This window comes from Medicago sativa, chromosome 4, assembly GCF_051527215.1.
Source record: "Medicago sativa cultivar Bolivia chromosome 4, Bolivia_mono, whole genome shotgun sequence".
Lineage (NCBI taxonomy): Eukaryota > Viridiplantae > Streptophyta > Magnoliopsida > Fabales > Fabaceae > Medicago > Medicago sativa.
This window is the reverse complement of record NC_140752.1, coordinates 79179530-79192657: the sequence shown is the minus strand read 5'-3', so window position 1 is coordinate 79192657 and position 13128 is coordinate 79179530. Positions and strand designations below refer to the sequence as shown.

General features: G+C 32.6%; 1 protein-coding gene across 1 annotated transcript; it reads right to left on the bottom strand.

Moving 5' to 3' along the window:
* Nucleotides 1-2972: 2972 nt before the first annotated feature.
* On the bottom strand, nt 2973-6513 carry LOC146932324 (protein yippee-like At5g53940). Its single transcript, XM_085703962.1, has 5 exons — nt 6150-6513; nt 4862-4905; nt 4384-4492; nt 3447-3502; nt 2973-3365 (listed from the first exon to the last, which is right to left on the bottom strand). Exons 1-5 carry the CDS (start codon nt 6243-6245, stop codon nt 3287-3289), a joined length of 384 nt encoding a protein of 127 aa, XP_085560088.1. The 5' UTR covers nt 6246-6513; the 3' UTR covers nt 2973-3286.
* Between the last annotated feature and the right edge of the window lie 6615 nt (nt 6514-13128).

The window sequence follows — 13128 nt, the reverse complement described above, 5'->3', positions numbered from 1 at the left end:
AGATGCATCAAACAGTAATAATCTCATTGCAAGAAAAATTAAGAAATCATCTAGGGAGGCACTTGGTTAGATGCATCAACAAGCATCATGGACAAGATAGAACAGTCACAACAAACAACTTTTAACCTACCGTGATCAAGATTTTTGACCCCTAATAGACATATCAGAAATGGGTTAAGCATATTGCCGTTGCAATATCCACCTATCCTTTTGCATGAATCAATGACTCAATGACCCAAATTAATTACATAACCTATTTGAAATGTTACAAACTCGCGAGAGAAGTTCGTTACAAAATTGTTTTACTTTGATTTAAAGAACTTATAGATTATAAGCTACAAGATCGACTTAAAAAATAAATTTTATGTCTGAGACTAAGAAATCTTCTCTTTATGTAATGGTCGAGATTCATGACGACTTCAATGCAAAGAATTGTAATCCATGTGTCCGGTAGAGAAAAATACTCTTATATTAGCAACAAAAAGAAAGAGAGAAAAATACTCTTGAAGTGAGATATTAGCTCTTTGAGGTTCGAGTCTTTCTCTAAGAGTTTTCCGAGCCCAACTTATATAAACTTTTCTTGTATAATATATATATATATATATATATATATATATATATATATATATATATATATAAAATTAATCCTACTAATACATGACAAATGACTGGATATAAAATGCTTGACTACATATAGGAAACGTTATGTGAAAGTGTGAGATTATTTAAGTATATACACGAATAATCACCATGTAATGTGTTTATATATATGAACTAGATGACCAATTCAGTCATAAATCAATGGGTACTCTTCATAAAAATAAGCATAGCTCTGATGCAGCAAGAGACAGCATTTCAGCTGATTCATTCTCTTTTGCTGGCCTTGTTTCTATTCATGACCAGCAACAACAAAATCACCCTGCAGCTCCTAACCCTAAACCAGACCCAGATTTTGAATTTGCCACCATCAAAGCAAACTTATATTCTACTTCTACCAATCCATTCAAGATCACACCTGCTGATATGTTGATTTCTAATGGACAAATTAAGCCACATGCAATTTCATTTCAACCAAACAGATCTTTCTTCACCAATCCCCAAGTCAGTTCCCTAAGATCATTACTACAAATTGATATTGAACAAACCAGCAGCAGAGCAAGGAAATACCATGAACAACTTGTCAAATCAAGAAACCTTAAAACCAAGGAAAAAACTGTCACAAAAACATGGTTTGGCCAGAATATGTTTAGGTCTTTTGTATCACCGTGCCGCAAATGCGAAGCCGAGCAGCCTGGTGCTGTTAATGGACAAACTGCTCCACAAGAAAGGTACTAGATACAATGACATTATTATAAAGCTTTTCTATCTATGAAATTCTTCCCAACAAACCCAGAAAACTGATGTCATGGGGAATTATGCCTTTTTCTAGTGGAGCAGTGTTTGATGACAGAGTGATCAGATTCTGTTGCTGCATCAATATATTCAAAATAGTAGAGATTATATGGATATTGTACTCTTTTTTTATGAGTTGTATCTCGATGTAATGTAAATGTTTAATTTTTTAAATAATGACTCAATCATGTGTTGTTAAAATCATTGATCTAGGATTGCCACCGTCGAATTTATATTTGCAAGTTCAAGGTCTAAATTTTTTCAAATGAACATTTCAGATGTATATTTAAAAGTAATATTTTTTTGTTTAGATATTTATGTGAATATTTCACTCAATAACCAAAATGTTGGAACATGCATGTTGACTGAATCTGGTATCCGACGCGACGCAAAGTTAACATCAACTAACTAACTAACAAGGCTTCCCCTCCCCAAATAGATCAGCCACGCCTAGTCGACGGACCAGTGTTCTCTGTGGTAAGAGCAGCCTGCATCAACATAGCCAGCATTTTTCATACTAATGCACTTCTCTCATTCTCCCAAGTCATGATTTTCTTTGTCAAAATATAAAATAAAATGGGGAGAAGAGATCAACATTTGTTATGGCTTCTTTCTTCAATAAAAAGAATTATGATTTTTTGGGCTATGAATTTGGATAAAGACTCAGTCACAACAATACTGCAAATACATACGTTATTCATAAATCTTCAAGAAAGTGTCTAAATGCAGAAGTAGAAAAAAACAAAGCAAACTACACAGAACTATGTTGGTTATGACTTGGTCATGTAAAGACTCAGGTTTCGCCCACAACGCCGTTTCAGACTTGCAGTGTCTTCATTGGCAACTTCTAGCATCACCTCATCTCCCAATTTGGTTGTACCTATCACAAAACTTCCCTCGAACTAGGCTCTAGATACCACTTCTATGCTTATTCGGGTATGGATTTGGATAAACAGACTCAATCACAGCAATGTTGCAAATGCAGGCAGCATTCACAGATCTAAATAAAATGTCAAAATGCAGAAGCAGAAAAAAAATAAAGCAAAAAACTATCGACGTTTGGAGATAATGCACTCGTAGAATTTCTTGAGTTAGATCCCTTCCACTATGATCAAAAGCCCCCTCACTTGCACTCTTCATTTTCACTGCCCTCCCACAATTTTCATCAATCTTATAAACAAGCTATCTAACAACCCAAGCTTTTAGTTAAAATAATTTGCATGGTTTGATTATGATGCACAAAATTTTAGTGGCAGATTGCAATGTTTGCAATGGCTACCACATCTGCATCAGGCTTTGATTGCAAACAGCATCAGCAGCAGTTAACCTGCAATGGCTGCAAAGCAACTGCAACTGTAATGACAATTCAAAACCTTGATTTTTCCAAATACCAATTGATTCCCTTGGAGTCTGTAGATATACATGTCATATTACTACACGAAAGGGAAACAACTACCAGCCTAAAGAACAACTGAACAGCGAATCAGCATATTTGTCGTTTCAAACATATGATAACATAACAAATTCTACTACTGCAAATTGTATTTGCAAACTTATTACTAGAAGAACAGTAACCTAACTTTGCACAAATATTAGATATATTGAGATCAAATAAAAATGTTACCTATCACAAAATAAGATTTATTACTCTTCCAACCCACAAGAACTGCAGGATGTTTGCTCAGGCATGCCTATTATATGCCCTCTATAAATACATAGCAACATCATGTGCCGTATGAAAAGATTTTATAAATGCTGGACTCAAGCCAGGCTTATGTTGCTTCAACTAGAGAGTTTCTTTGCGAAATTGTGTCTCGACGAATACTAAGTACTAACAATAAAATATATGTTCTAGCTTAGCTACAATACTTGAATCCATGAAAGAATCAACTTGCTAGGTGTTTTCAGAGTCACTTGAGCTAGCATTAGCATCCAAATTTAATTCATCTTCGACATCATCAACTATCCTCCATCTGCGAGATTCATTAATGGTAATCAAATTTTAGCTTAGCTTAATAACATGATAAAAGTCAAAACCATATTTTACTCCATACCTCTCGAGCACAAATTTCCCTTCCTTATATGTTTCACTTTTCTCGTGTGCTACAACCTGAATATATTACCAAAAGTATGGAGATAAGACCAAAACTGATTGAGGCAGACACTCAGAAAGAGTCGACCAAGTGCTTGCATGTCAATGATGTTACAATGTGTGTTTCAACTTTCAATAGATAATCCTCCTAAATAAATGCAGAAGCTGTCTCTCTCCTAATATCATTAAAACACTTGGGGATTTTCAGCCCAAACAATTCCAGAGTTTCATGGAAATGCATAAATTTTTATTAACTTCACATGGAATATAAAACAATTTCTTAAAAAAATTACATATACAAAATAGATTGGGAAACCAGATATTCATGCCTGAATGTTCTTTTGTTAGCTAAAAGTTGTTGGCAATTTAAATTTAAGTGTTCAATATGGTATAATGGATAAAATTCATATAGCATCCATGAGGTAATATCATATTCTGAATTTTTGATTTACCCACACATATTCAATCAAATTGATAGCCTCCAACCCCAAATTAATGATGTCAAAGAACTAACTCCTGTTTAAAATATACTTGTGGAGCCCCAGATCAAATTCTTTAAAAACCAAAGAAAAATTAATAGTATAGCATTTCTGAACTACAACCAAAAAATAATTCCAATATACTTGTGGTTTAATTTGCACTTTTACTCACTGAACTACAACAACAACCAAAGTCTGTTCCAACTATACGGGGTAAGACATCAAAAAGTCCTCCTATCATAAATCATCTCATCAAGCTAATACATCATGTCACAGAAATACTCATGTCCATTAAACTTTCCCAAAAATATTATTTATTGACTAAATTTTTGTAACATTCCATACGTCAACATGATGCATGATGGTAACCTCTCAAAGTAACCAAAAGTATGATAGAAGAGGTGAAAAGGTAAAACTCACATATTTCCAACCTACAATCTGTCCACAGCAGCAACAAAATATGTCTTCAACAGTGTGCAGTCCAGACATCATCAATCTCTCTACTTGAGTCCCAAGTGTAACATTCACCCTATCAAAGACCATAAATTAACAAAAAAGGATATATGAAATACTCAGTCAAGAAGATGATATATAGGGTGTTTCATGGTAATAAAAGGTGCTAATTGTGCAAGCCAGAAGAAAGTCTCAGTATTTATATCAATGACAAACACATAATGTTTCAATCCATTTTCCCAAACCAATAGAGAAAAGATGGTTTAGGTTGGGGATTGGGAGGCCCTCGCATGGATTGGAGGGATTACTAAATTTGTCTGAAGCACAATACTGGACAGATATCAAAGTAGATCCATATGAAAGTATGATAATAAACAAGGAGAAGAAAAAAAGGAGAAAGGGGAAGGGGTCAGGGATTTGAAACAAATGTTTCAAACAAACTTACACTTTGCTGAAAAGGTATGCCCTCCCTCGACTGCAGCTGAAGGACTGATCATCATACAGAAACAAAACACAGTTAAATTGCTATGGCATATCAGAAGTCCTGTACACAGAAACTATTATTATAGGACACAAATATTAACAATTATCTAGGATGAGACTATATCTGGCAGTTGATCTGGCTTTTATATTCTTGGGAGTTTTCATAACTTGCTCTATGCTATAATCCAAAGGTAACAAGCAAAAAATTAGCTTCCAAAAGGTGTGTGGGAGAATTACCAGTAACTAGTAATCTAGCATCACCATTAAGCAGTCAAATGTTTAGTCTTATTATGCATCTTGCATTACAGAATAATGCTTGTACATAAATGTTAATAACAAAATTAATCATTGAATCGTGTTTAAGTTGCTAATATAATGTAGGCAAAGTAAACAAAACTTTAGAACAGCATTTACATAGAGGATATATGACTCCTAAAAGCCAAGAATCAGGGGAGAATCATCTTTTAATGAGATGGAGTAGTAGATGTCTGTCACAAGACAAATTGGTAAGGAAACAAAAGGCAAGCAACTAAAAAGCATTTGTCTGCTTTACACTGATAACTTTTCTTAATTTGAGTATAAAAAAACAGACTCCTTCTTCAATGTTGTTTCTTTGGTCTCTTGCATTGAAATGAATGAAAGAAAGAAAGCCCTCTGCTGCTCCATGCACATCTTTCCACATGATCTAAAAGAAGGGATCTTTCTTATAGAGGGCATGTTTGTCTATTCAATCACACCCTCATTTTGTATCTTCCCTTATGCAAGTGTGTCTCAATTCATGACAGAGAACGCCGTGATTCAGGTCTCGAATGAAGCAATTTTTTTTCATAAACTACCATGACAAACTTACGAATAATACATAAAAGCTTATTTATTTGCATAAGTTGTTTTGCATAAGCTCAAAAATAAGTCAATCCAAACGGGTCATTGATTTTCATCGAACAGCTCATTTCATGGATTCCAAACCCATGAATTCATTAGACACATAAAAAAACATAGAATTGCCTCAATTTCCTACCTACTATGGTCTTATGTGTCATCACTCAGACATTTCAAAACTGCAAACACCATAATATCCTAGGTGCTTGCCTAAAAAATTATCCTTCTTCAAATATTGATATAAAATTAAAAATTTCAATTAAAAATCAAAGACTCAGATAACTCTATTAACAAATCCTAATCCATCACAATAAATCATAAAAAACAATAACAGATGAACGAAAAAAAGAAGAAAGAAGAAAAAGGTGTACCCGGGAGAGAACATGATCGGCAAGGGCAAAAGGGGTACGGCAGAAAGTGCATCGGTAAGCTCTTCCATCCAAATCGAGATAGAAAACTCTACCCATCAACGCTGCTATGCTACCAATTTTACACTAATCTTCTTTTCTTTCTTACAAACAATTTCTGCTCGTCTAATTCTTTTTCTACTCCCATTTTATAGTATGATCAAATATATTTTCATTAATAACAATAAAATAAGCTCTCCTTAAAAAAAACACACTTATAATGATAATGATATCAAATCCTACCTCAATCCCAAGTTATAAGATGTTTTTAGCATTTCTCACATGTTAAAAAATGTAATTAATTTTGTATGAAAAAAATTGTTTTATTAAATTGTCCTTAATAAATGATATGAAAAAGATAAATTGAAAAATAAAAAGAAAAGAGAGCAATAATTAATTACAGATATTTTGTTAACAAAAATAGTTACAGATATAATAGAAAATTTTCCCAAAGCAACTTATAATTTAGGATGGTGGAAAAAGATCAATCTTATTAAAATTAGAACAATGTTACATAAACAATACTCCTTAATTTAATGAAATTTAACTATATATTCTATACTTATATATGAATGAGATATCATGAAAAAATTTGGGCTGAATTTTATCTTTCAAATACACCTTTCATTTAAACTTATATTGTTTGTATAATATTATTTAAATCCTTAATTAAAAAACATGCGTATCTCTTTATAATAAGAACATTTTTCACAATAAGAACAATATAAGCTAAATCTTTATTTGATTGTGTTATATTTCAAAATATTCATAATCAAATACGATAATATAAGTATATAACTAAGCGTAATAGAAAAACATAAAGAAGGACATGTAGTGTTGTGCCCTCCACTACGTTAGTTTTAATTAATAATTTAAATTTCTATTAGTGGTGTTAATCTTATATTAAAGAGATTTTGTAACCAAAAAAAAAATATTAAAGAGATTTAACATTTTTAATTAATAATTTAAATAATAAAGTAAAAGGATAAAATTGTAAATATAATAGTTTAAATGAAGGATAAAGTTGGAAGTTAAAAATTCACCCCAAAATCATGTATCTCATTTATATTATTATTATATATAGTATTATTATATATGGTATAGAATAGATGTAGATTTTTCATTCCACTCCATGTATGTTTAGAGCTCCCCCTATATTTGCTAAAATCGGTAAATAGATGTGACTAGAGGATTAAGCGAGTTTATCCACAGTCAATAGAAGGCTAGGAGAAGGCTATATCAGTCAAACAAGGGTCGTACAATTCTTTCTCGAGTCTACTAACTTGTATGTGAGTCTTGAAGACATCAAACAATCCTTTCTCGAGTTAAAGCACTAAATCTACGCTCTCTGTTTAAAGTGCCACTAACTACATAACTGTTTTGAGATTCAGAGCCCTATACACATCATCTATATATTGGATCTACTCATTGGTAAAAGGTATGTTTTCCTCATTCATTTAAACTTCTAGGGTATCTTAGATATTCAATAACTTAAGCATTGAACGTTCTTAAGCATTGAGAATATTATAAGGCATGGTTGTACGGTGGTATCGATTTGTGTTCTTTGCATGAGTACTTTTGAAACTTCGGTTCACCTTTTGGACTTGGTTAGGCAATCAGATGCGCCGCCCTATTGTCACAGACTCGGTGCTTTCTACTCTTCCTTGTGTTCCCGCGCATGTCAGCTCCCAAGTGCGTGACATGTTTATCTCTGGAATCATTCACACATTCCACACCATTTAGTTAGCCCAAAACTCCATGCGATTCAATGGTTTGAAGGTCTCGTTATTAGCTGCCAAAACGAAGATTTCTACTGTGGTCACCATGTCAGGTCATGCTTCGAATGGCCATTGCCTCCCTTCGACCTATGACATTAGCCTCTTGGACATGTTTCATATCTCCCCTTATTTTCGTCGTTTTAAAGATATTGAGATGATTATTTGGAAGCCACCAACTCATCCCTACATCAAGGTTAACACGAATGGATCTCTTCGGAATGCTAGTGCGGCGTTCGGTGGTATTTTTCGTGATCAATTCAAAACTTTCATGGGCAGTTTCTCGGCCAATCTAGGCACTTTTTCGGTGATGGAAGCTGAAATCATGGGATTCATTATAGCAATGGAAATGGCAGCTATGCAGCAATGACACTTTCTATGGATTGAGGGTGAATCTACCAGTGCATTATTGGCTTTTTCAAAGCCCTATTTGATTCGTATTCGGTGGCGGAACCGTTGCTCCAATTGTCTGTATCATGGTTTGCAGGTGCTCTCCTCTCATATCTTCCATGAAGGGAATTGTTGCGTGGACAAACTTGCTAGTCACGGTCACATGATTACAGACACAGTTGCCCAAGTTTGTTCAGGAAGATTTTCTTAGGGACCGACTTGGGTTAGCTAATTTTCATTTTCCGTAATTTTTGTTTACTTTAGAGGGTTTGGTTTGGCCCCCCTCTCTTGTACATATTTCCCCTTGTTTTCTATATATATTATATGGGTGAGCGGCAGAGGATTGGAGTTTTCTGGGGGTGCCGACCTAGTCGGGATGTCAAGCGGCTCCTTGATGTCTTCTTCACTCTTGATTGAGTAAAAAAAAAAATGTTCTTGCATATGCATCACGACCTTCCGTGAGCACCACCGCTCTCCGCCACATCCAGTGTATGATTGGTTCTATTTTTGGAGGAGCCAAAATTCATTTTAGAGGTGTAAAATTGACTTTTGATGTTTGGTTTCTCTAAAATATAATTGATTTTGTCTTGAGAATTGACTATGCCTGAAGCTAGAAATGATAGTCTTGCTTTTTGAATTGATTTTTATACTTAACTATTTTTCAGAAGATATACTCAAATATATTTTCTAACTCACTTTTACATGAATGTATCTAAGCATAAATAACTTTATCTTCAACTCAATTTTAGCTGGAACCAATTTTACTGAATTAGTTCACTAAAAAAAAAAACCATTTTTACCGAATTAGCCAAAACCAAACACACACTCAACCACTTTGGTCATCGACTTCAAATCCACACTGAATCATTTCCTTTATTTACAACTTCTAACCAAGTCCAAATTACCAAAGATCATTTTTTTTGTCAAGTAGTTTAGTGGCTAGAATTCACCTTTTTCAAGGTAAATAAGTGGGGTGTCCGGGATTCGAATCTCGACCTCTGCATATAACAATGCATGTCCCTATCAACTGAACTATACTCACGAGGACATTAGCAATGATCATTTATTGTTAGAAATATAAATCAAATGATTGTTTATCATTGATAGACTTCATTGTCTTTGACGATCCAAAAGATAGAAACAAGTAGTTATGACTTTTTTCTTTTTGACGAAAAAAGTAGTTATAACGCGTTCAGCAGATTAAGTTTAGTACCACCTGTTGACCAAAAAGCAAAGTCTAGTCCCAAGTGGACGCAAACATGCCTTATTCGTTACTCACATGGATAGAAAAATGTAAACATGTAATTCCTGGAAATTTTCTGATGCGTTTGTCACGAAGGGTACTTTCGCATGCACTTGTAGTGAAAATAGATTAATCTAACATGTCTTTTAGGGAGAAATGTTTTATTTTATTTTAATTATTAGAGATTGGTTATCTCTCTATTTTTTAAAATTAAATAGAGATAAAAAAAGAACTTGATTTAAAGAAAATAGATAACAAATTTATGCGCTATTTTTTTTGTTACATGAGAAAAACCAAACAGAAAAGATAAACAAAGCAAACTAAATTAGTCAAGAGAGTTGATGATAAAGTAGAGGAGGATCCTACACCATAATAAAAGAGTCGATGCTATTAGCTTTCAATTTCGTTTTTTTTTTTTTAAGGAAAAGCTTTCAATTTCGTTAAAATATTTGTTCAAACATTCCTTTCACGAAGAGTGTGATGAAATGTGAAAATCTATTCTTTTTTTGCCAAGCAATATCCCTAATAAATCTTCAACAAGTTGGTATAGTGATGAAAGTGATTATCACCCATGATGACAAGTAAAACAATACCAAGAGAGTTCGAAAAGAATAAAATCTTTGGCTTAATTGCATTTTTGGCCCCCTATCTTTCCAAAACTTGCGGTTACAGCCCCCTAACTAATTTAAATACAAAACAGCCCCCTAAGTATTGAATCTTTGGCAGTTTTGGCCCCCCAAGGCCAAAAAAAAATGACATCTGGCACCTCATTTAGGGTGTCACGTCAGCGTTGGGGGCCAAAACTGCCAAAGATTCAATACTTAGGGGGTTGTTTTGTATTTAAATTAGTTAGGGGGCTGTAACCGCAAGTTTTGGAAAGATAGGGGGCCAAAAGTGCAATTAAGCCAAAATCTTTCTAAATCCTCCTTGCAACACAATTAAATACCCACTAGAAGAGTCTGAATTTCGACGTGAAGCACGCTAAACCAATCTATACTACCAGAGAAACTAAATTGAAAAACATGTCATGCTTTCTAACACAATTTATGCGCTGATTTAAATAGCGTATACAAAAATAGATTCTAATTCTAATACTTAACAATTAAGAGGTTGGAGTTTAAACCTCGAACACCTTATTTTTACACCTTCAGAATGTGTGAACTTCAGCTATTAAACTAGTTGATAAAAAAACAATCAAGAGGTTAAATTTTTTCCAGCTAGCTGTTTCGAGATTTTTTTTTCTTTCTTTCAAAATTTTCATGTTTGGACTTTTTTATAATAATGTACAACATTTTCCAACCGACTGAAGAAATATATGAAGGAACATTAAAAGGGTACATGACTTGTTCGGTCAAAGAAAAAGAGAACATTTGTATTTTACAATAAAAGTTAAATTTTTTTTGACAAATCAATATAAGTTAATTATTCATTAACTAAATGATACTCCCTCCGTTTCAAAATGAGTGTCGCTTTAGCTAAAAAAAATTGTTTCAAAATGAGTGTCGCTTTCAGTTTCCAATGCAATAATAACTTTTTCTTTTCAATTGTACCCTCCAATTAATACTCTGCACACTACTTTCAAAGTATTACTTTTAAAACTAACCAATAGTTAATAAGGATAATTTGGTAAAATAACCATTCTTTTTCTCTTAATCATTGCATTTCTTAATATGTGTGTAAACACCTAAAACGACACTCATTTTGAAACGGAGGGAGTAATTTTTAGTCAAACTAGTATAATATAATGACAGAATTTCATACCTCTTTCATGTTACCTTTTTTAATTATACATCCGATTTTTTTTTTTTTTTGCTGTTACCAAAAGTTAATTGAAAGAACAATAGCATAAGTCAGATATTTTGATATGATCGAGTATAACATATTAGATTCTATTTAATACTCCCTCCGGTCACTATTATAAGCAAATTTTGACTTTTTAGGTTCATTCAATAAATGATGTATGTGGTCTATATTGTAGACCACATACATCATTTATTGAATGAATCTAAAAAGTAAAAATTTGCTTATAATAGTGACCAGAGGGAGTATATACGTAGAGAGAAATTCTGTTAGCATCTGATAAGAAAAAATCAATATTTCTGAAAAGGTTATGACGTGTATATATCTCTAACTTTTTGTTTAAATCATTGGTCTTTGTATTTAATACAGTATACAATTATTTCCGTTTGAGCAAAGTCTGTCTCTTTTATATATTTTAAGTTTGTTTTGGAATGTTAGGATGTTTTTAGTGAAAATGTAGTTTTAAGGGTTTTTTTCTAGATTACCCTCTCTAGATTAGGGTGTAATTTACCCCCTCATGATATCATCCAATCAAATTGTAATATACATAGGCAACATTAAATGTCAAATAAATGAGTCAATTTTTTCTAAAAAAAAGAGTCAATTTTAATCCTAAGGTAACTTTTAATACTTTTAATTTTTATTTAATTATATTTAGGTGTTCAATCTTAATTAATTTACACTGTACGGCTTATAACAATTAAAATTTCACATCAAATTTCTTTCATCTGGATGTCCTTAAATCCATCAGTTACATTCATAAAATTTCTTCCGAACCCAGAACATGCAGAACGTGAGAACAAAAACAACCTCTTCATTCCAATTTCTTCTTCATTATTCTTTCCTATTGATCACTTCATGTTTCTTCTTTAAAGTTCTTGCTTATTTAGAGCTTCTCAGATTGAATTGGATTGGGGAATAAATGGGTTCTCGGATTTTGTTTGCTTATTTGGCATTTTGTTTGCTTGCTGTGTTGATTTGGCTGGAGGAGTAACTTTCTGTGTTTATTTAGACTTATTTTGTTAGTGCGCTCTTTTTTTGTTTGGTATTGGCTAGCCTCTTGTGTGTATGTGTGCAATTGTTATGCATTTGGCTTTGAGTTTTATTTTTTAAGGAAGGAAGGAAAGGAATTGTTGTCTAGATCAATATTTTTTTTACTGTAATTATTCAGAATCAATGTTAAAAACTGTTTTTTGTTCTATAAAAATTGAATCAATTATAACTAGAAAAGTTATTGACTGCATCTAATATTAACGTAAATAATTTTATAATTTTGACACATCACTAAAAGGGAAGAATAATGAAGAAGAAATAGGAAGTGATCGATAGGGAATAATAATGAACAAAAATTGGAGTGAAGGAGGATGTTTTTGTTTTCATGTTCTACGTGTTCTGAGTTATAGAAGAAATTTTATGAAATTTTAATTGTTATAAGCTCTATAGTGTAAATTAATTAAGATTGAACACCTACATATAATTAAATAAAAATTAAAAGTATTAAAAGTTACCTTAAAATTAAAATTGACTCTTTTTTTAAAAAAAAAATTGACTCATTTATTTAGCATTTAATGTTGCCTATGTATATTAAATTTTGATTGGTTGATATCATGATGGTAAATTACCCCCTAATTAAGAGGGGGTAACATAGGCATCGCCAGTTTTAAGGGAATTTTTTTAATACAAGTGTGACACAAATATGACTTGTAATTTTCTCTCAAAAAAAACAAATATGACT

What these genes read in the sequence shown, in the direction of transcription:
- LOC146932324 (XM_085703962.1), bottom strand. Translation starts at nt 6,245, where the DNA reads ATGGGTAGAGTTTTCTATCTCGATTTGGATGGAAGAGCTTACCGATGC. An exon ending in AGATTGTAGGTTGGAAATAT is followed by an intron (nt 3,503 to 4,383) that starts GTGAGTTTTACC and finishes TAATATATTCAG; the next exon opens with GTTGTAGCACACGAGAAAAG. An exon ending in GGGAAATTTGTGCTCGAGAG is followed by an intron (nt 3,366 to 3,446) that starts GTATGGAGTAAA and finishes TGAATCTCGCAG; the next exon opens with ATGGAGGATAGTTGATGATG.